Here is a 24,944-nt window from a genome sequence, read left to right as displayed (position 1 = left end):
TACATTTATAAATGAACAAAGTGTGCCGTGAAGACATTCTTTTGTATTTCCCTATAATAGCGAATAAAAATAAATACGTATTGTTAGGATGCAACCATTTGTTTGGTGTAATACTGCCTACAATTTTCTTGGGGGTGAGGGAAAGGGGGACATTTTACTTATCATTTATGCGTATTTTACAAAACTATGCTCAGAGATTGCTTAAGAAATTTAATGTTCTATTTCAAGATGTGTTTTGGGGCTATTACAGATCAATAAAATATCCTATTTTGACTATATGGATTGTATATATGATATTAAAAACTTGTAAGGGCTGCTGATAGTGTGTACTGTAAGTGCTACAATAAATTGTAGTTTTACTATTTAATAAATATTTTTAAAATGTAAGTTTCTTTGTTATTCTGGCATGCTCACTGTACAGTAGGAGGCAGTAGAGTCCTACTTTTTTATAAGAATTTGGCATTTGATACCATTTGTAGAAATTGTTCCAACTTATGTTTTGTAGACAAATATTAAAATACATTACAAAATGTTTGATGAAGTCCTGGAAAATAGTTCAGAATTAAATCCATTTGAATTATTACCTCATTTAAATTATGTTAATTCTTTTTTTAAGTATTAATTTTAACTTTGTGTTTTGAAAAGGAACAACTTGCTAAGGAAGAGGTCAGTTATTTTACTTCCAAATCAGATACTTAAGTGTCTGCCTGGAACAGTAGGTCTTCTGCCAGCAGACATAATTTGCTAATCAGTACTTGGTATATGGGCTTGTAAGAGAGTTTGTTTCATAATGCGTCCTTCTGATTATTAGTACAGCCCTGGAATATTATTTGTAAAATACATTAAATAGTACACTTAAATAGTTATTAGTAGGTTATTAAATATTTCAAAATATTGGGGCGCCTGGGTGGCTCAGTCTGTCGAGTGTCTGACTTCGGCTCAGGTCATGATCTCGTGGTTCATGAGTTCGAGCCCTCTGTTGGGCTCTGTGCTGACAGCTCAGGGCCTGGAGTCTGCTTCAGATTTTGTGTCCCCTTCTCTCTCTACCCCATCCCTGCTTGTGCTCTGTCTCTATCTTTTAAAAATGAATAAATATTAAAAAAATTAAGTATTTCAAAATATTATAATCATATATGTCATTAATTATAAACTCAAATAAATGTGTTGATTGAGCTTTTCCTTATCCCTACCATAGTTATAGTTTAAGAGTTTTTGTCCTTGTATTGTTTTCCAACATGGTTCCTTTCTTGTTTTTCACCCCTCCTGTAGTTAGTAAAGTTATTTTGAGTAAAACAAATGGCATATGCCCTAGTTTACAGGTTGTATGTGGAAGGTCTTGAGTATTTATTAACCTCACTTTTACTCTGTCTTTCTCACTTTTTGAATTCCTTAGAACTTATACATAAGTCTGTACAGCTATAATTGATTGACTGCATGCACGTGTTGTGTTATTATTTGGGGGAGCATATTGTTTGTATGTCTTTTTCTCTCCCCTGTCAGCTTTTAACCTTTCTACACTTTGTGGCTGTCCCTAATTTGGGTGTTACCGTGCATTTTTTTACTAGGGCAAGTTTTTTAAAAACCAACTTGTTAGTTCAAGTGACTACAGCTAAATTTTGTTAAGAACATGAAACCTAAATGGCATGTAACCCTACCAAAATGATAAAAATTGCTGCTAGGATGATATTCAGAGGACATAATGGCTGGCTTGTCCAGATAAGGTGCTGTGTAATATTAATATTGTCAGTTTCTGTTCAAGACTTTTAAAAATTAAAAATCTTAGGGGCGCCCAGGTGGCTCAGTTGGTTAAGCATCTGACTTTGGCTCAGGTCGTGATCTCACAGTTCATGAGTTCAAGCCCCACGTTGAGCTCTGTGCTGACAGTTCAGAGCCTGGAGCTGCTTTGGATTCTGTGTTTCCCTCTTTCTCTGCCCCCTCCCCCCACCTCAAAAATAAATAAACATTAATTTTTTTTATTTAAAATTGTAAAGACTAATATCTAGATCAGTGCTAATAGAAATTTCTGTCATGATGGAAATGTTCTTCTGTCTGTACTGATAAATATGGTAACCACTAGGTGCATGTGGCAGTTGACCACTTGAAATGTGGCTTGTGTGACTGAGTAACTGAATTTTTTATTGCTTTTAATTTTAACAATGTAAATCTCTATTAAAATCTCCAGAACATAGAGTATTAACAGCACTAAATTGGAAAATGTATTAAGAGATACCACTAGCTTTTGTATGTAGTTAGGTTTTGTGGTCTGATTTGATGAGAAAATTAAAGGAATAGGAAATCCTCTTATAGGACAACCCTGTTCTATCATGTCTAATTTAGTGAATTAACTTTAATAAGTGTCAAATTATATCCTTGGAATATGAGCACAGATGGTAAAAATTGATGCAACCCTTCAGATGTCCCTATCAGCAGTTTTATGAGGACCTTGCAGTATATTTGTATGTCCTATATACCAGCAGGCCCCCAGGAGGTTATGGAACACAGAATGACACTCTGTGGCCTTCTCTTGACAAAGCACACATCAAATCACATTCAGACCAACAATGAGGATAATCTTAAAAGGGGAAATGTAAATCATGGAAAGGTTAGTTTGCCATCTTGAAAATGGGTATGGTAGAGAGAAAGGATTTTTTGTCTTCTTGAGAAGTTACAGAGAGAAACACATTATAGATGTGATTGCTTGTACCATGTGTCTATTCTGGAAGTAAGACTGCCTGGTTTGAATTCCAGCACTGCCACTTACTAGATATATGAAGTTGGGGGAGTTCTTTAACCTCACTAAATCTGTTTCCTCACCTGTGGAATGAGACTCAGCATCCTAAACAAGATAACATATAATGCAACTAACCACCATACACAGTAATTTTTCAGTGAATGATAACCTTACCATTGTTGTGGATTTGTGACTTAGAGTCAGTCTCATAACTGTAGGGTCAGGCTAACTTTACGAATTGGAAACTTCCTGATCACCTACCTGGAGAAAACAGGAGTAAGGCCTCCCTGGGTTCTGCTCAATTCAGTATGTAACAGATTATTTGAGTCATAGGTTTTTGTGTAATCTTAGAGAAAGCTTGTACAAGCTTTTTTTCTTATTCTAGCTATAATTGGCACATAGGAGATTAAAAATAATCTCGTTTTGTGCTCTTCCTTTAAAATAAATTAAGTCAAATAGAGCCTAAAGAAAATAGTAATGTACAAAATGATGATTCTTTTGCTGTTGCTGCCACATGTCTACTTAGGTCTCAATTCCTTTCATTTCACTTGAGTCTGAGCCCACTTGTTTTCATCACTATCTGTAAATGTCAGATTTTTCTTACTGAATCCTATATATGTCTGTTTTTCAGATTGTGAAACTAGCTATTTATGGCATGCTGCCAAAAAACCTTCACAGAAGAACTCTGATGCAGAGGTTGCATCTTTTCCCAGATGAGGTAAGTCAGTGGTTGTTAGTTATGATGCTTCAACAAGGAACCATGGCCAGAGTACCTGTGAAATTGAGAGTACTCGTTGTTGATTTCATCAGCTACAAAAAATGTGTGAATTGCATTTACATTTCATGTGACTATTAGCAAAATTTGCATGAATCGTGAATTAATAGCTTAGGTTTGGTTGCTAATTTATTTTCCTTGATTTAATTTTAGAATACTTGTTCCTATTCAAAATGTATTCAGTTAAAAATGTACTTGAAAAAAAACATTTTTATTTATCACCGTTAAACTATTTTAAGTACTTGAGCTTTTCTCTTTAGTATACTGTAATGAAACACTAGAAGTTCTATAATAAAATAGTTGAGTCCAAGCTCTGGAATCAGGTATCTGGATTAGAATTTATGATCACCATTTACTGATGTCATTATCTGTTTTCTCATCAGTATAATGGAAATAATGGTACCTACTTGCTAAGGTTGTGGTAAGAGTTAAATGAGATAACATTTGTGGAATGCTTAGAACAGGGCCTGACACAGTAAGTGCTATTTGCTGTCACTACCATGGTTGTGATTGTTGTCCTTAGAGTTCCTACTAGAGGAATAATGTGGAAATGAATTCCAGACTATCAAGTTATATCAGTGATTTAAATCACTGTGTGCTCTATTTACTTAGCTTAAGCAATGCATGAGTAAATTATTCATGCTTTTATCAAAATGGTTAATGTATTACTTTTGCTTTGCATGAATGAGTAGAATTTTCCAGTATTCACTTTACCTCTGAAGTAACAAGTATGGGAGTAGTGTCATCATCTAAGGATAAATGACCTTCATGAAAGCACAGTTTTAAAATTCCTAATTCTTTTTTTTAATTTATTTTTTTCTTATTTGAGAGAAAGAGCACATGCGAGCCAGGGAGAGGAACAGAGAGGGAGGGGGAGGGGAGAGAGAGAGAGAGAGAGAGGGAGAATGAGAATCTCAAGCACTCAAGCAGGTTCCACATTCCTCATGGAGCCTGACTGAGGACTCAATCCCATGACCCTGGGATCATGACCTCAGCTGAAATCAAGAGTCAGCTGCTAACTGACTGAGCCAACCAGGCCCCCCTAAAACTCCGATTTCTGATTGTACTCTCCCATTTTTTTAGAAACCATAATTTCTAAAAAAACAAAAAATGATAATGTAGATATAAAATCTTAGTTATTAGGCAGTCAAGTTTGAATGTGGATGTTTTAAGTATTCATGGTAGTTCAACTACAACAAATTACTTAAATAATTTCAGACTATAAAATTAATGAATCCGCTTCTCCCCCCAAAAAATTGTCAAATATTCAGAAGCTTGCTACACAGTTTGTTGTCCAGGCCATAGGGAAGTAGGCACTCAGATTGCTAGGAGTACAAAATGGTGCAACCCATAAGGAATCAGAGAATTAGGTAACGTTACACAGAATACATACATAAGGAAAGTCAGGCTTGATCCAGCATTCTATTTTCTCTGAAGATACACAAAATTATTGTTTCCACATTATTTATAATAGTACAATAATAGAAATCAGTATTTATTCAGAGGAAATTGGATAAACTATGTTATATCCATTCAGTCGGGTACTATGCAGTTATAAAAAAAGAATGCCAATTATTCTTATGATTTGATAACTAATGCTTTCTAGGATATATTGGTAAGTGAAAAAATATAGATAGCATACTACCTTTTGTATGCATATACATATACATATGTTTACACACACATACATACTATAACTGCTGCTTACTGTATAAAGAAACACAGGAAGAATAAATGAGAAAATAAAGATGGCTACTTACTGAAGTATGGGCACAAAAAGACAAAAGGAATAGGGAAGAGAATAAGGTTTTTGGAGTATGCCTTAAAGATTATTTATTTTTTTATTTTGTTATCATGTTAAGATTTTATTCAAAAATAAAATGACAGCAGTAGTAGAAGTAAGCACAACTAGTGCCCAGATCTTGTTTTCTAAGTGCTATTTCTGATTAAAAAGAACCTGGTTCACCTTGGAGAAATGGTTGATTCTAGGTCTGGAGCAGAGAAAGGCCAAAGTTATTATGGAGTACACACATGCACACGCAATTATTATTATCTTCATTGTTTATACTGGAAAAATAATAAGTCACAGAAAGTAAGGCAGTGCTCAAAACGGATGGGGAAATATCAAGAGAACATAGGAGGCATTTTGAATTGGTGCCCACTGACCAAGTATGGGACTGTGTGATGTGAGCCTCAAAATGAATGGTTAAAATAGTAGATTACGTTGAATAGAAAACAAAAATCTAGGGGCACATGGGTGGCTCAGTCGGTTGGGTGTCCGACTTCAGCTCGGGTCATGATCTCACGGTTCGTGGGTTCGAGCCCCACATTGGGCTCTGTGCTGACAGCTCAGAGCCTGGAGCCTGCTTCCGATTCTGTGTCTCCCTCTCTCTCTGCACTTCCCCCACTCATGTTCTACCTCTCTCTCCTTCAAAAATAAATAGGCGTTAAAAAAAAAGAAAAAAAGAAAGAAAACAAAAATCTATGAGCCCATGGTGATAGTCCAAAAATCATTTTTAATTGTTATAATTTCCCTTTTCCTTTCTGGAGAAGAAAAAGCTTTTCTTTAGAGAAGAATGTCACCTAAAAAATGTAGAAATAATGCCAAATTAGAAAAGCTACCATTATCAGCATATTCTGTAGTCACTGGGTAAAAGATTATTGTACAACAAGATATTCACACAATGTCAAAACATCAGGCCATAGAGTACTTACTGTTTGAAAGGAGAAAGATACTTTTTTATGTTAAAGATACCTGGTGGACACCAACCATAACCAAGAGATCAAACATTAACATTAATATGGAACAGACCAACATCATGTACTTCCTGCTTTGGATGAAGCACTGAAGACCCAACACAAACTATTTAGCGTTCTGCCGAAAATGTTTAACCTAAGTCTAATCATGAGGAAACAATCCTACAAATCCAAATAAAAGGACATTCTACAACATAATTGGCCTGAACTCTTCAAAAGTATTAATTTCATGAAAGAAAAAGCAGGGATAGTCTTTGTATTCAAAGAGACTGGGCTGAAGAATTTATTATGTGTGTTCAACAACATAGTAACAGCATAAATAACTAAGCGTAGCATGTGACCCTTGACTGGATTTTACACTGAAAAAAAGATATATAAAACAATATTTGATCAGTTTGGGAGGTTTGGATACACACTTGTATTATCAGGTAGAAAATATTTCATCAATGTTAATTTTCCTACACATGAGTTTGTAATGTGATACAGGAGACAATCCTTAAATTTAGGAAATAGATAATGAAATATTTAGGGGTGAAATATTTGCAGATTGCTCTCAAATGGTTCAGCCAAAAAGAAAAGTTGTGTATGTGTGTTTGTATATAGTGAAAAGGAGGAAAGCAAACATGTCCTATTTTGACAATTGGTGAATTTAGGTGAAGGTTAGAGAAGTGTTCACTGTATTCTCACAACTTTTCTATAGATGTGAAATTTCTTTAAAAACTGAAAAAAGTAATAAGGCAAATATTATCACCTTGCCCCCTGTTTAATCCACTCATTCGTTTCCTTATTCCTCATTTAGGTTAATCTTTCAGTCTGTGTAGAGAACTCTTAAATCTTTTTTTTTTTTTTAATTTTTTTTTTTTTAACGTTTATTTATTTTTGAGACAGAGAGAGACAGAGCATGAACGGGGGAGGAGCAGAGAGAGAGGGAGACACAGAATCGGAAGCAGGCTCCAGGCTCTGGGCCATCAGCCCAGACAGAGCCCGACGCGGGGCTCGAACTCACGGACCGTGAGATCGTGACCTGAGCTGAAGTCGGACGCTTAACCGACTGAGCCACCCAGGCGCCCCGAGAACTCTTAAATCTTGAACACATCAGTCATCATGGCTGGGTTACCTTCTGTGTGTACGGATTAAAGGAGGGACTTTCCTCTCTTCCAGATTTCATGTGTAATGCCTAATCAACAACTTTCACTCCTCGTTTTGCACTGTTTCAATGCATTCTTTCAGTAAATTGTTCAAATAATGGGGAAAGTTTGTAAGTTCGTTTTAGTCAAAATTCTCTTCAATTCAGCAAACATTTACTAACCCACTATGTTCCACACCCTCTGCTGTGTAAGCACTTGGCAACTTTTGAAATTGTCTTTGCAAATAATATAGGGATTTTTTTTTAATGGAGTGTGAAATACTCATAAATTTTTATAAATATCAAACTGGCAAGTAGACTTTTTCAGGAAGTGAAAAATTAGAGCAATGTAATATGTCCAGGCATCCTCTGCTTACCAGTGCCATGTAATTAAACTTACGAATTTGAATACACTGGGGAAGGGATGTTAAATATTTTTACAATGCTTCTCAATGAAGAAACACATTGTCAGTAGTATTTGTTGTATTTTGTATACATTGATAGTGACTTACCCTATACAAACCATAACTTTAAAAAGCCAACTTAAGTTTTTTTTAATATTATAAAAATTATGCCATACCAGGTTTTAGAACAAGTTTATAATGCCATAGAGCTCTGTGATTCTTTGAAGCTGTTTCAAAATTGTATTTTGATTCTTAAGACATTGAATAGAAAACAGTACTATTTTGATGCCGTGTCCTTGCCCACATTTGATTCCCAATTATGATACGCTCTTTGCAGAGAATTATACTTTATAGTAATCTTTTTTTAAGAAATGTTTTTGGGGAGCCTGGGTGGCTCAGTCGGTTGAGCAGCCGACTTCAGCCCAGGTCATGATCGCAGTCCGTGAGTTCGAGCCCCGCGTCAGGCTCTGTGCTGACAGCTCAGAGCCTGGAGCCTGTTTCAGATTCTGTGTCTCCCTCTCTCTGACCTTCCCCCGTTCATGCTCTGTCTCTCTCTGTCTCAAAAATAAATAAACGTTAAAAAAAAAATTAAAAAGAAATGTTTAGGAACATGCTATTATGGAAAAAGGGAAATATATTTACTATCCCTGAAGAAGTACTCATAGGACAATTTTCATATTGATATCCAAGCATTATTTAAGTAGAGTCTCCAAAATTAACCTAGCCATCCACACTCACAAGACAATTCCCTTTCCCTATTTCTGTATCATGAGCACAATATAAATGTAAGTTCTTTTGGTTACTCATGCTCTTTATTTTATCATTTCCTTTATTTTGTTCAATTTCTGTTTTTCTTTCAAAATACAACTTCGAAGCCATGGATGGGTGTGTGTGAAGGGCTGAAGTATCAGAAGTGGCCTTGGAGTGAGGACATGGGTTTGAGGAATGACCTTTTGAGATTGTAAGCCTTTGGAGGCCATCATCTTTTTATTTTCTTTTTAAAATTTTTTTAATGTTTTACTTATTTTTGAGAGAAAGAGAGAGACAGAGTGCGAGTGGGGGAGGGGCAGAGAGGGAAACACAGAATCCAAAGCAGGCTCCAGGCTCTGAGCTGTCAGCACAGAGCCCAACACAGGGCTCGAACTCACGAACCACAAGATCATGACCTGAGCTGAAAGTTGGGACACTTAACTGACTGAGCCACCCAGGCGCCCATCTTTTTATTGTCTTTTATATTCCGAGCACCTAGCACAATTTCTGGTTCATAGAAGGAGTTCAGTAAATGTTTTTTGGCTAAATGACTCAAAGATCCAGCAGACTTTCACTTTCCAAAGTTTTTTTCTGTCAACAACATGGAGTGTGAACTGAAAGGTTGTGGCACTGGAAGCCACAGACCCAGTGCATTCACTCATCAGGTGAAAAATCGTGCTCATCAGCCAAGGGAGTGCCTTTTTTCAGTTGAAAGGAGGGAAATAAATGAAATGGTTTAAAAGAAATAGATAGGACTTAGTGACTTGATAGTCCTTAAAACTGAAGATGTCTAATTTGTCATGAGAAATAGGTTTGTCAAGATTAAAATATAAGGTACATTATTATAATGAGATTACTTTTATCATTAATGTACTTCTCGGGGATTTGCATGGTGTTTTAAAGATGATACTGTTTTCTTCATTGTAAATATGTTTTTGTTTGTTTTTTAATACTTCCTAAGTATTACTGATTTGTTAGTAAGGGATCTATTTTAAGAAACGTAAACCTAAATTGTGTTTAACCTAGGATATACCAGAAGATATTCGTGAGAATTTAGTCGAGGAGCTTCCTCAGCCACGGAAAGTGCCCCGACGCCTCGATGAGTACACAAGGGAAGAGATCGAGGCTTTCCCAAGAGTGTGGTCTCCGTAAGTCTTCTCTCTTTCCTGTCTTTGTTTCTGTTTCTCTATTTTTTTAAGCTGACTTTAGTATCCCCTGTTTCCTTAACCAAATGACAAGATCCTTGAGGGTGGGAAGAGTAAACTTTTATTTTTTACTCCCTCGGATACTCTTTGCATCTTCTACAGCAAATAAACTCTACATGTAGATGTTAGAACCAAAAGTCTCGAAGTCTTTAAACCTTGCTCAGTACTTGCAGGGGTGTTCATAGGTGACTATAATTGCTAGATACTTTGTTTGGGATGGCATTACTTGGATCGACTGTAGTCTCTTGGAATGATAAATGAATTGTCATTTCTTAAAACAAAGTGATTCTTCATTTTCCAGATTGCTTCACTAACCTGAGAATATCATCTCATGCAAAGTCGTTAATTCTGGATAATTAATAGCCTTGATCCAAATAGAAAAACAAAATAGTAAAACACTTTTTTGGTATCCTCTACACAATTTCCTCTCTCTATGGTCCGGAAAGCTGCTGAGTTTTGACATACTATTTCCCATCTGATTGTTTCCAGTTTCCTTATCTGGCCTTCCAGGCTGTCCGTGACCTGGCATCCTCTGTGTCTCTGAAGCTTACGTTCTTCCCACCTCGCTAGTCTAATAATAGCAGCTTGTTTAAGATTGTCACCCTTTTCATGCAATTTAATTCTTTCTTGCTTTTGTTCTATTACTTTGCCTGAAACAACATGCCCCTCGCCTCATCCTCTGCAATAACTCTAACTCATTCTTTCGACCTTAGTTCAAATATCATCACCAATAAGAAGTCTTGCCTAAACATCAAGACCAGACTATATGCTCAGCCATCTTCTGCCATATTACCTGCTGGGTAACTCTGTCATTACCACACTTAGCTCTTCAAGAGCAAGGGCTATGTCTTGTTCGTCATTGCCTCCCCAGTGCGTAGAATAGTACTTCATATAATGAAGTCTTGGGGACATTTACAGAATTTATACAGTAGGTCTAAAAGAGAACCACACATCCTTATTGCTTGACCTACACAAGACAGCTCATCTTCCCACAGATACTACCCTCTGTGCTCTGAAAATTCATATCCCTTTATTGGCTCTTTACTCAGATAGGTTTGTGAAATATAGGTGAAATCACATACTTGTGAAAATATAAGCCTTCCCAGGATTGTCAGTATGCACAGCAATCTAATCTTGGACTCTGTTGTTATTACATGTATATAATCTTCAGAGTCTTTCCACACAGAAGTCTTTAGGATATTCTGTTTGAATCTTTTTAACTTTACTGACTTGTATCAAGGTACTCCTTTACTAAATCTGCAGATAAACAAAATAATGTAATTATTAGTGACATTTGTTATAGTAACTATTTATTGGACACTTTACCAGTTGCCCAACACTGTGCTAGGTATTTTACGTGCATTGCATTTAATTCTCTCCACAGGCCTATAACATAGATATATTATTCCTATTTTTAAGTGTAAGGCAAGGGTCATCAGGTTTGTATATAGCCTGCATTTGAACCCAACTGTGTCTGATTCCAAAACCTATTTTCTTTCCATAGAAGCAAACTGCTTCATTAATTTAATTTCTCAACAAATATATTGCAGCTACCTCTTCTGTATAAGATACTGTCATAGGCACTAAGACACATGGAGAAACAGCATTAAAACAATTATTTAATTCAGGTGCACAAACTTCTACCGAGTTCATGCTATGTGCCAAACCTTTTGATACATGTCTAGGATATACAGATGGTGAAGCATTTAAATGTAACCTCCTCCAGAAGTCCTTCCTACACTCCTTAAACTGGATTAGCACCCCCTTAATAGGGTCTCATTGTACACTTCCTTTTCATTTACTGCATTTATTCTAATGTAACAAAATATCAGGGTGATTTTTTTTGTTGACTGTCTTTCTCTAACTAGACTCTGTGAGGGAACTGCGTGTTGTCTTCCTTAGCTGAGCATAGTAGCATCTGGCACATTAAGTAGGCACTCAGCAATTACTTAGTGAATACATGAAGAAATCAAATACCCTTGTATCGGCTTTTATAAATGAAGTTAGGAAAGAATCTCTAGAAGATATAAAGTGAAGGTAATAAAATGCTCCAATTTAATACTAATTCTTCATACTACAATCGATGAAATCGACTATCTTTGAAAACACCTTGTTTTATTTCTTTTGTTTCTCTTCATTGTATCCTCTGAATTAATCAATTTTCAGTTGATATCAAATGAATGATTAACAAACGATGTAAAAAATTGAAAAAATTGATTTTATTGGTATCTGATACTATTACCAGCTAGTTATCAGGATACATTCTCATGATAAGTATTTCTTTCTAAAATAAGGAAGTGCATTTCTCATCACTCCTTAGATTCTGGTTTTCATTGCTTGACGATGACAATGTCATGGACCAGAAACTATACATTATGTGACGTGATTTGATTCTAACAACTAGGTTAAGTGATTGTCTCTCTTCTTTTGACCTTTTTAAATACCTATTAAATAGTTTGCTTTCTTGTCAAAACTCGAGTCTGTTTTAAATTCTTTTTATTTAAATTCATTTTTTTAACCTAGGTTATGTAGTGGTTTATTTAGATAAATCAGTAGTTTGTGAAAATAAGGGTTGTACAATTTGTTTTACATGCTTTGATATTTACAGTTTTCCCCTTTGACATCTGAGAGATGAGAGACTTCTATACTTGGAAATTTTTTATACTTTCAGAATTAATTTAACTTGCTTCTTGGAGACTTACATGGTCATTTATTCAAGACACTCAATGGGCCTTTTCCTACTTAAACTACATGGAACTTAAATTTATCTTCAAAACTGAACCCTCATATATGGAATATTTTTCTAGGAAGATGTAAACATTTTTTTAATTCTTTTTTTTTTTTTAATGTTATTTATTTCATAAAAGAGAGAGAGAGCACAAGCAGGGGAGAGGAAGAGAGAGAATCCCAAGCAGACTCCACGATGTTAGCACAGAGCCTGACGCGGGCCTCAATCCCACAAACCATGAGATCGTGACTTGAGTTGAAATCAAGTTGGATGTTTAACTGACTGAGCCATCCAGGTGCCCCTAAAATTATTTTAAAGAGATGTGCAATTTGCTACAAATTGAAATTAATTTCTAATTTATGGAAAACACTTATTAGCTTAAATTTACACCCTGGAATTTTGTCTTTACTAAGAATTCACATAATACGGGCTTTGCATAATACAGACAACATTTACAAATAAAATACTCTTGCAAGTAAATTCAGGCATTCAATTAAAAACTTTCACTTTGGGGCATTTAAAAAGTATTAAATGTTCATTTAATAGGAACTGTGAATACAATACAAACTTAAGGAAGTAAATAATCTCACTGTAGTTAACATTTTGGTGTGTTACCTTCCACTGTTTCTTTGTGCTTACGTGTGTTTGTCTTTGGATTTTTTAATCCCCATTTTTTTCATAAATAAGAAAATGTGTGGCATAGAAAGAAAAATAATTTGCCTGAGATCACACGAGCGTAAGTGGTGGCTTAGGGATTTAAACCTAAGGTGACTGGCTTCTGGGTCCTGGTCCTAACCACTCTGCTGGAGTGCCTCTTGTTGCCTCTTGTAGCATCTTATATAAGGGTGCTTAAGTTGTATGTAGTTCTCCAGTATTATGCTCTGGAAAGTTATATCCAGAAAAAGTATTTTGGTAGGTTACCATGCTGTATTAAGTTCTGTAAGTCTAAGAATGTCTTATCAGAGAGCACCTGGTGGCTTAGTCGGTTAAGCATCCAACTTTGGCTTAGGTCATGATCTCCAGGTTCATGAGTTCGAGCCCCATGTTGGGCTCTATGCTAACAGCTCAGAGCCCAGAACCTACTTTGGATTCTGTGTCTCCCTCTCTCTCTGCCCCACTTCTGCTCACGCTCTGTCTCTATCTCAAAAATAAGTAAACATTAAAAAAAATTTTTTTTTAAAAAGAGTGTCATATCAGATTTTCTTATAGAAACACCACCATAAATGAATTTATATTCCTAACCCAGAGGGGTATGGTACTTTTTTAAAAAATAGAAATACCAAAGATGCTACGTAATCAAGTATGTGACCAAACATAGATTCTGCACTTGGAGTTGATCTCAACAGTTCATGGGATTGACCCCACATCAGTCTCCGTGCTCAACACGGAGCCTGCTTGGGATCCTCTCTCCCTCTGCCTTTGCCTCTCTCCCCTGCTCATGTACGCGCTTGCTCTCGCTCTCTCTCTCTCTCTCTCTCTGTCTCTCAAATAAAGTAAAATAAAAAAATAATATGGGTATACAGTTACAGTTTAAGAATATATCATCGGGGTGCCTGAGTGGCTCAGCCGGTTAAGCATTCGACTTTGGCTCAGGTCATGATCTCAAGGTTCGTGAGTTTGAGCCCCATGTCGGGCTCTGTGCTGACAGCTCAGAGCCTGAAGCCTGTTTCAGATTCTGTGTCTCCCTCTCTCTCTGACCCTCCCCCATTCAGGCTCTGTCTCTCTCTGTCTCAAAAATAAATAAACATTAAAAAAAAAAATTTTTTTTAAGACTGTATCATGATATAGGTGTACTAGTCATTTAACATAAATCATTCAACACTTTATTCTTCTGCACAAGAGCTGACATCAAGTTCAGTTAGTTTTTATTACCGTGGAATGCATATAACCAGGAAAAAACAGGCATTTTTGGATTATCCAAAATGCTTCTTGTCAGAGAAATAGATGATCTTTTAGTTTGGAGCTGTCTAATAGAACTTTCCACGATGATGAAAAACTCTATATCTGAGCTATCTAATAATATAGTGGCTCCTGAGTACTTACACTGTAGCTAGTGTGACTGAGGAACTGAATTTTTAGTTTTATGTAATTTAATTAAGTTAAATTTCAGTAGCCTCATGTAGCTAGTGACCACCTTAATGAACGTTGCCATTTTAGTTTGCCATTTCACAAAGTTCTAGTATTAAATATTATATGTTAGAATTAAAATTAAAATATGTAACATACTATGCAGTGCAATCCATTGAAAATGGGATTTCTCATTACTGGTGGGTTTGCTTTCATGAGAATTTTTTTTTCTCCTTTTGGAGAAGGAGCCTGCTTAAAATATGCTGTCGTTCCACCCAAAATAGCTAAGCCAACAATATAGTCTTCCTTTGGAATGTAGTAATTGGAACTTATTCAAGATAGATCTGATGGTGAATCTGCAGAGACCTCACTGAAACAGATGTACTTAGATTGCACCTAAATAAATAGAGACAAAAATAGTTTGCTTTGGTTGTTGTTTCCTGAGCAATAAAACTTAAAATATGCATATAGTGTAGAAATGTACATTTTAAACTTGGAACTGTTACTAGCTTTTGGTTAAATGAAAGTTTATTAGCTTTTCTATTAGAGGCAAAAGCTTTTGAACAACACATAATAACAATAGTCAAAACTAAGCTTTGAACCCAGTAGGTGATTGGCAAAATTTGTTTTAATCTTAATTAAAAGCTCTGTTGTTGAGATTTCATTTAAATTATTTTAAATCATGAACGTTATGTTCTCTCAGGCCTAATTTCAGTTTATGTCAGATTTTCTTAGGCTAGTAGTGTGGTCATTTTTAAAACAGTTTTAGACAAGGAGGAAAGAAACTGATCTTTATGAGAAAATGGAATATTTTTAATAACTAGAAGTCATTTTCTTATATGAGAAGTATTGCCTATACACTCCACTTCTTAAGTTAGTGGATATACTTGGTATATTAGTCACTTCTGTATCTCATGGATACGTAAATTATGTTAGAATATGTTATGAAGTTATATTTTATTTCTTGATGGTACAGAATAGATGTATGATTGCCATGTACTAGTGGTGATTGTAGGGTATGCTCTTAAATTCATTTGTCAAAGAAGAAGCAGGAGCACTGTTCTTTCTTCACAGTTCTGTGGCCTGGGATTATAGCTTTCAAATGGTCAACTTATTTTAATAGCATCAATAGTTATTTCCATAATCATCATAGTTTTGCCAACACATTACAAAACCACAGTAATCATGGAAATTGTCATGCTATCACTGTAATGGAAACTTTTCATTATGTATGATAAAAATAAAACTTGGATCACTTTAAACGTTTTTTATTTTCATTTTTACAAAATTCTGTAGGAGAGCTTTTCTTAGGAAAATCAAGGTATGTGGAAAATTTCAACTTGAATTGTTTTGCATCACCCACAGAGTGAGTGATGAAACAATACCAAAAAAGAAATAGATATTTTATCCTAACTCATTAAATCTGTAATGCTCTATTTTAAGCAAAACCCTCACCTTTGTATACAAATGAAGTGTGAAAAATTCAGCTTCAATAAATCTTGAAAGGAGATGTTTATAATGAAAACCCATGTCCTTGGTGGTTCGTGTACTTTAGAGTGTGCTGTTAGAAGTGTGCCTGCAAAGGAGAGGATGGCCAGAATAAAAGTGGGGAAGTAGGAGGACACTCGTGATTGGCCCTAATTGTCTTTGCTGAAAGCAGGATTCAGTTTAGACTGTTTTCTGGGTGACACCTCCTGCTCTGTAGAAGGAAAACAGGTGTGGGCACATTGGCACTGGGAAGGGGCCGCGGTGAGCATCCTGGCTAGTCTGTAGCTCTAGAGGAGAGCAGTGATTTCAGCTTAGTACATGCCCTCTGATATGAAACCTATAAATCCTAATAATCTACAGATTTTCAGTCTTAGTTAAATGAATACCCAGAAAAAAATTTTTTACCTATGTCTATTTTATAAAATGTGCTTCACATCAGAGGCTTAATATAAAGACGTTAAAGAAGGAATTTTACCTTTTCAAAACCCATAAGGAATTGGGATCTAGACATCTTCAAGATTTTCCACAATTTTATGCTCGTCTAGTCATAATGGCATTTTCCTACAAGATTTAACTTAATTTGCTGCTCTTCACAGGCAGAAGTTATTAGCTGGACTTCAGGAGCAGGGTTACATTCCAATTTTCCCGTTATTTCAACCAGCTCAGCATTGGCATTAACTGTAGACCTCAGTATTTCCAGGGCTGAGTTTGCTCAAATTAGACATTCTAAACTTTGCTGTTCTTTTGGATATGAACAGATTAGGACTGGTTGTTAAAATTAAAAATAATCTCTACTTGAACAACCAAATCAAATCATTCCTAGCCAATAGAGCTTACGACTTAAAAGTGGTAATTAAATGTAACAGCAATTCCTATTTATTTTAATTGAAAAAAAGAGTAAATTGATTTAAAAAAAAATTTTAAACAATCCTATGAGTTTACTTTAGTTTTTTTTTTTTGTTTTTTTTTTGTTTTTTTTTTTTTAAGCAGTATTGAAATTTTTCTTATCAGGATTTGGTACATGGTACAAGTGCCTAGAAAAGTGAGTGTAGAGGCACCATTATTCTGCCTCACCATCTCCTGTACAGCTAACATCTTTAGTTGAGAGGACTGTATTTCAAGGAATATGTGATGTCACCAGATTTCTTGTAATGTCTCATTCTAAATAATTTCATCAATACAATGGCAGTGACATAAAACTCAAACTGACCTTTATTGTTCTTAAGATGACTCCATTGTCCAAATTTTATTCTCATCTTTTAAATATTTTTTGTTGGAGTAAACATTATACTGACAAATATTATTTATGAGTGAAAAGACATAAGACCTAAGGGGGAATAAAATGTTTTTTGAGATTTATTACACTTAAGTTATACCCAATTTCATGGATTTACAACTGAAATTCAAATGCTTTTTTCTTCTGGAAAATAAGTCATCTTAATGGGATAAATAATACTAAGTGTCTCTAACTGAACTATCATGTAAACTGTGTGTTTTATAGCTTTATGTTTCATTATCCACAGACCAAATGGATTTTTCCCAGCATTTTACAGTGAAAACTAAAATCTCCCTGAAGATTTTTTTCTAAAGTCAAAAGATAAATTCTTTTATAGAAATGTCCTCATTTTCAAGTTAATTTAAATGTGTTGGTCTCTATCATTTTTTTGTCCTGATTTTAATCTGAATTTCTAAGATGTATTTGTTTCATTTTAATGAGTGGCAGTATTTTGCCTGTTTCATTTAATGAGTGGCTGGCAACATTTTGCATAAGGATGTCAGTGATCAAGGATTTGCTATAGAAAATTGATAATTTTGTGAGATGTGGTGTGATTTTAACTTTAAGGTTTGTGAGCAGTCACAGGCACCACAGAATACTTTCTATATAGCTCATACAGACCTTTTTGTAAGTTCTGTTTCTTTATTCAAAAAAGCGATGTTTTTTTTAAAGCAATAGTGTTTGAAGGCAGTTTGTTGCTAGTGACAAGTATTAAGCGCAAAATGAATTATTGCTATAGAACATTTAGTAGCTGTGTAATTTAGCACAGTTTAGAAAATGAATTAAAGAAAGTTTTATGTTGGCTAATTCTTTGAAGATTCATTAATCTCCCAAATTATCCTAAGCATGTATGTGAAAGCTTAGAACTTTGAGCTTTCACCTCAGAGGTCAAAGTGTACGTGTGTGTGTGTGTGTGTGTGTGTGTGTGTGTGTGTCCATGGTGCATCTCCTTCTATTAGAAAATGCACTGTCTAGGAGCGCCTGGATGGCTCAGTCTGTTAAGCGTCTAACTTCATCTCAGGTCATGATCTCGCGATTTGTTGAGTTTGAGCCCGCATTCGGGCTCTGTGCTGACAGCTCAGAGCCTGGAACCTGCTTCAGATTCTGTGTCTCCCTCTCTCTCTCTCTGCCTCTCCCCCCTCACACTTTGTCTCTCACTCTCAAAAATAAACATTTTTAAAGATTATAATAAAAAGAAATGTACTAAAGACAGAACTTTGTCTTGCTTACTGCTGTGTTCCCAGTGTCCATGCCTGGACCTGACCCTCAGTAATCTTTGTTGAATGAACAAATGATCAGAATCTTACTTCCCTGAAAGAGAAATTGACTTTTATTTTATGAAGTATGATAAATTCATATTTTGGCCTTTGCTTTAAAGTTTGCTTAATGGCTATAGCTAAAATAGAAAATTTTCAGGGGTGCCTAGGTGGCTCAGTCGGTTGAGCGTCTGACTTCGGCTCAGGTCATGATCTCACGGTTCATGGGTTCAAGCCCGGCGTCAGGCTCAGTGCTGAGAGCTCGGGGCCTAGAGCCTGCTTCAGATTCTGTGTCTCCCTCTCTCTCTGCTCCTCCCCTGCTCACACTCTGTCTCTCTCTCAAAAATAAATAAAGATTAAAAAAACAATTTTTAAATAGAAATTTTTCTTAAGAGTCTGCTTTAGTGTAATTCTGATATACTTAATTTTGGATACTTTGTATTACATATGTAAAGAAAAGATTGGTAATTTTGTTAAAATGTAACATTTCTGCCAAGGAGTAAATTTCTATGGAAAAAAAAAAAACTAATAGAGATTAGCTTTCTGTAACAGCATTTGTAATGTCTCTTCAAAGATTTCCTGAGATTATTGTAAAATGCTGTTATTTACAAAAATATTAACCTTATATATTACTTTTTATTTTAAAACTTCATAATATTTTTGCACTGAAACAGTCACCAAGAACTAAGGCAAACAGATGCAGAATATAAATTTACTCATCATCCTTCTTACCAAGGATTAAGCCATTTCATTTAAGTTCAAAACATTTAAGCATCCATACTATCAAAAGCAACATACTAGATGCCAGGTGTCTTGCTTTTAAAAATTATTTAATCTAGTAAGGACATTAGGTAGATATACACATAAAGTAGGGTAAGTATGTAAGCAACATAATCCAAGATTTTAATTCTGATGAATATAGTCATATTAATGTCATATATGGATTAGCAACACTTAAAGAACCAAATATGACATTTAACTCAAATTACTAACACTACATGAGCTACAATTTAATCTTTCTTTGATGATAGATCCCATAGGAATTTCAGTATCCAGCCTCAGTACATGTTATTATAACTTAAATTATTTATTCTTGTATCAGAAAAGCATAAAACTTCCTGTTAATAAAGTCCTCTCATGGTAAAAAGCCAAGAAGGATACTGTATAGCGGATGGAATCACCTCTAGCTGAGGAAGAAGTGTGTTACCTTCTCTTAGACACAGCATAGTTTCAGAAATTTACTAAAGGTGCTTCATTTGCTTCTTCAGCATCTTCAAATGGTAATCTCCTCTGTGTTATGAATAGCTCTTTCTGAGGTGAAGCCTTGCTAAGTCATCATGTGGTCCATGGACCAGCATTGCATCACGTGGGAGCTTGTTGGAAATGCAGAGTCTGAGCCCCTCTACAGATTAACTGAATCTGAATCTGCATCTTCACAAGAGCCCAAGTGATGTGTTTGCCCAGTGAAGGTTGAGAAGCACTCAGGTAAATAGTCCTCCCCTCCGCTTTCTTATCTTGGATTTCTTTTAGTGGAAGGGAGTAAGCAATGTAAGTGCATTGTATGTGTGCCTGCTTTTGTACGTGTGTGTGTGTGTGTGTGTGTGTGTGTGTGTAGAAATAAAACTGTATTTAGTGTAAAAACCTCACTTTTCCTCACGAGGGTATCTCCTGAACACCATGTAATATCATTAAGTGCTTCGGTATGAGTTGATGTTTCTGGCTACGCCAACATCTGAAATATCTGGTCCCTTGGCCATGATAACTGTTTTCCCCTCCTGGAAGCAAATTAACCATCCATAAAAGATCCTGATGACTTTCATTAAAAAAGGAAAGGAGTTTGTAAAAGTGGCATTTTCAAGGTAGTCAGTGCGCTGTAATAACAAATATGTTACAGGTATCCCCTATATGCTGGGCACTGTGCTAATTGCTGGAAGCATGAGGTCAGTTATATTGGGAGCCTGCCTCCAAAGGAACCAACAGCCTAAGAGGAGTCATATAGAATGAAATGGTGCAAGCAGGCCCTGGGAGTCAGAAGGTCTGCCCTAGGTCCCTACCATCCACTTCGTAGCTCTGTGCTGTTGGGCTAGTTGCCCGGCCTCCCTGAGCCTCAGTATTGTCAACTATAAGATGGGATTGATAAAAGTGTCTTTCCCACAATGTAGTTGTGAGAGTTAAATGAGATAACGCATGTGAAGTCGTTAGTATACTTGATAGCATCTAATAAGCATTCAGTACATCTTACATAAACAACAAAACTTACTTATATAAGTAAGGGCAATTATAATTTGAAAAACACTGTGCTAGAAGTATGCATGCTATTCTCTGGCAATCTCAGAGAAAGGACCCCTAAGTTAGCAAGGAAGTTTATAGAGGGCTTCCCAGGTGATGTGATTTTTGAGGAGGATTTTGACGGATTAGTCAAGCCTTCCAGGCAGAGAAAAGCTCAAGTACCCAAGTCCAGAGGTGTGAAAGTGTTTATCTGGGCAATAGCAAGTAATGTAATGGGACCAGAATGTAAAGGGATGGGGTATACAAAGAATAACTCAGAAATGTTAGCTGAGGCCATGTCATGCAGGGTTATATATTGAATTCCAAGGTGTTTGAATTTTGACAAAGCAGTGGAGGACTACTGAAGATGTTTTAAGCAGGGCTACTTGATAATGCAGAAGTGGGATGGAAAAGAAGGAGCCTGTTGTAGAGACTCTGACATGTCTTCTCTTTCTCCTAAACTCCAAATCCCAATTGTTGGCTGCCTGTCGTGTCCAGATCTCATCATAATCGAAACCAGGATCCTTCCCTTCCAATTTGTTCTTCTGCCTGTATTCCCTGTCCTGAAAAAGTCAACAGTGTTGCCATTGACGGAGGTCTTCAAGCTGAAAATCAGGAATCCTCCCTGAATCATCCTTTTCTAGTAGGGCCTTCCTCCTCCACCTCCCTAGCCCCTTCCCCGCTCCCTTTCCACCCTCTCCCCAGCAACATGGTACTGCCTCTTAAATCCTGAACCTGCCCTTTCTTCTCACTCATTACGACTACAGCCCTCTTTATCCTCCTCACTTCTACCAAAAAATCTGGAAACAACTCTGGGCTTTATTAGCCCCCTGTAGCCTTCAGGTCACTACCTACATTCCGTACATCACAGATTACACCCTTCACACACATTTCCCGTTTTACTTATAATGCCCACTAAAAGATGCTTTTCTCATCTCATTGTTATTTAATAAGTTAACCTTTGGTGTGGAAACAACTAGACTGTGACTAAGCACATTTAGTTTTATTGAGTTGCAGAAACTTCTTGTTAGGACATTAGATTAAACAATTTCTTTCTAAATTATTATTATTATTGTTATTATTTTAGAGAGAGAGAGAGAGCACAAGGCAGGGAGAGGGGCAGAGAGAAAGAAAGATTCTTAAGCAGACTCCACGCTCAGGGCGGAGCCTGATACAAGGCTCCATTCCACCGGCCCGGGATCGTGACCTGAGCCTAGATCAAGAGTCCGAGGTGCAACCGACTGAACCGCCCAGGGACTGACCCCTCAAGATTTCTTTCTAATGGCATCACCACCACCCTTTAGTAATTATATGAACCAGCTCGACAGGAGAGTAAGTTGTTTCTTTAAATGTGCTGCTGTCTCTTGACTGGGAACCGCTCTGGTTGTAGTGAGTCATATGCCAGAGATTACATGGGTGCACTTTGGAGCCACATTCAGCTGTCAGACCACACTGTCTTTCCCGAGGCTTTGGATGCAGTTTTTACATTTGGAAAGAGATTTCAAAAACAGTGACAAAATTCCACAGTTTCTCTTCTTGTTGTTACAGAACAGCTGATATGGTGAAGCATATTTGGCTGGTTTCCCAGATCAGAGCCTGTGTTCCTCGGAGCTAAATAATAACTCTGAATTGTAATACAGTTTGTTTACTCAGCCAGTAGACTGTTGGTCTTCATAGCTGAGCTATCTGGTATCTTGTGAGTATTCTGTTTAAGAAAACATGCTGTAAATGTAGAAAGGGACTAGATAAGTTATGTAGGGGCAAACAGAGTTCATGTACTCATTAAAGGAACTCAAACTGTCGAATATTTTTACAGCTGTTTCAAAAATATCTAGTTTACTGATTACGAATTTCCTTCTGAAAATTCCATATGAGCTCAACATCTACAAATACACCTATGTAAAAGATAAAAGGACACTTCAAAATTTTTTGCATTTTGTAATTTCCTGCTCTTCATTTTGTCCACTATTTATGATTTAACATTTACCTTAAAAAATATTTTTTTGTTTTAATTTACTGCTGGAAGTAACTTTCAAGTATGATTGATCCTATAAATGTATAAATGACGAAAAGACCAGTTTTACCAGTTTTAGTTAAAATATCAAAGGTCTGGTGTTTATACATTTATTTGGTATATGTATCATAATGAAAAATAAATTGAGGGACACCTGGGTGGCTCAGTCAGTTGCGCCTCTGACTTCAGCTCAAGTCATGATCTCACAGTTTATGAGTTCAAGCCCCACATCGGGGTCGCTGCTGTCAGCTCAGAGCCCACTTCAGATCCTCTGTCCCCCTCTCTCTCTCTGCCTCTCCCCCGCTCACAGGTGCTCTCTCTCAAAAATGAATAAACGTTTTTAAAAAAAGACAACGTAGGGGCACCTGGGTGGCTCAGTTGGTTAAGCGTCCCACTTCGGCTCAGGTCGTGATCTCACAGTTCGTGAGTTCGAGCCTCACATCAGGCTCTGTGCTGACAGTTTAGAGCCTGGAGTCTACTTCGGATTCTGTGTCTCCCTCTCTCTCCGCTCCTTCCCTGCTCATGCTCTGTCTCTCTGTCTCTTTAAAAAGACAATATCGGATGAGCACTGGGTGTTGTATGGAAACCAATTTGACAATAAATTATATGTAATATAAAAATAAACAAATAAATAAACAATGTCTATTTGAAAATAAATTTAGCATGATAAAATAATATAAATAGGGAAATTACTCATTCAAAAATTGCCTTGATTAGGTAAATCCATATGCTTATATGATTTTAAAGATCATAGCAATCCTTTCTCTGAAAAGGGCTTTAAGAAAGTATATTTAAAATTGGAACAGATGTTAAATTCAAGTTTTTAAGTTACTAAATACATTCATGCATAGGCATAAGGTGGCCTATATTTATATTCTCAAAAGAGCTTGGGGATTGTCATTTTGTGATGATTTGGCTTTAGTGTTTTTCACCAAAAATCTAATATTTGTAGGTAATTTCTCAATGAATATTACTTTCATTTTAAGTTGAAAAATAGTCTTCCTTCGTCAGGCAGGAGAAAATGATACAATGATTCCTGATGAAATAAATGTTGATTCTTGTCTTTCAGACCTGAAGATTATCGACTATAGGAAAATGAAAATTGCAGAAAATATCCATGCGGTGATTAAAACTTCTTCCTGATGAGTCTCTCCTAACCTACAGGAAGAGTGAAACTTCCACTGCATTTTGACAAGAGACTTGTCATGGGTGCTGAAAGCTTGTGGAGAAAGGTCAGGGGGTGATATCCCTTCAATAGGAAATTGCAATAAAGTACATTATTTTAAGGAATTATTATGTAGTCCGATTTGAATGTTGTAAGTGATGATAAAGAATAAAATTGCTTACTTGTTTAACTCTTCAGTTTTTTACTTAATGGAAAAAACAAACCTAGATAGCGCTGCGGTTAACATTGCCAACAAGTACCTGTCCGTGCAAATTCCCTCAGGTTCCAGATCGCTGTTCTGGCCACTGGGGAAACAAACCCCACCTTTACTTTTCCTCTCAGTGATTATTTTATCTAACCTCCCACCCATCTACATTCATCCTTCCAGGTCAGAAGGGTAAGGTTTGCCCTGAGGTATTTACAAAGTGCAGTCACCTCGGGGCGCCTGGGTGGCTCAGTCGGTTAAGCGTCCGACTTCAGCTCAGGTCATGATCTCACAGTGCGTGAGTTCGAGCCCCGCGTCGGGCTCTGGGCCAATGGCTCAGAGCCTGGAGCCTTCTTCCGATTCTGTGTCTCCCTCTCTCTCTGCCCCTCCCCCGTTCATGCTCTGTCTCAAAAATAAATAAACGTTAAAAAAAAAAACAAACAAAAAAACAAAGTGCAGTCACCTCTTTCCCATATAGCCTCTTGGTCTCCATGACACCAAAATAAACTGATGCCTGTCTACGTGGTGGAAATCTCACTGACTTGCCTGTGATGCCGTTTGCAGACCCCTGCACTGTGTCTCCATGCTTCCTCCTGCTGGCTCCTATGCACTTTTGTGCTGGGTACTTAGATTGGACTGCTGAGATAAAGATCCCTAGCAAAATCTCTTCTTTAGAAATTAAGATGCTGAGCCATTGTATCTGGGCATTTGTGTGGTAGTTCTTTGTTT

The 24,944-nt window shown here is 36.5% G+C and overlaps 1 protein-coding gene across 1 annotated transcript in view; it reads left to right on the top strand.

Moving 5' to 3' along the window:
- MRPL13 (mitochondrial ribosomal protein L13) overlaps positions 1-24,200 on the top strand; it is a 48,602-nt gene extending 24,402 nt beyond the window's left edge. Inside the window, exons 5-7 of the mRNA XM_042924309.1 lie at positions 3,363-3,449; positions 9,570-9,691; positions 23,915-24,200. Coding sequence (XP_042780243.1) covers positions 3,363-3,449; positions 9,570-9,691; positions 23,915-23,936 — 231 coding nt within the window. The 3' untranslated portion in view covers positions 23,937-24,200. The remainder of the gene's footprint in view (positions 1-3,362; positions 3,450-9,569; positions 9,692-23,914) is intronic.
- The last annotated feature ends 744 nt before the right edge of the window (positions 24,201-24,944 follow it).

Source organism: Panthera leo, chromosome F2, assembly GCF_018350215.1.
Source record: "Panthera leo isolate Ple1 chromosome F2, P.leo_Ple1_pat1.1, whole genome shotgun sequence".
NCBI lineage: Eukaryota > Metazoa > Chordata > Mammalia > Carnivora > Felidae > Panthera > Panthera leo.
The sequence above is the reverse complement of the archived record's forward strand: the minus strand, read 5'-3'. Positions and strand labels throughout refer to the sequence as shown.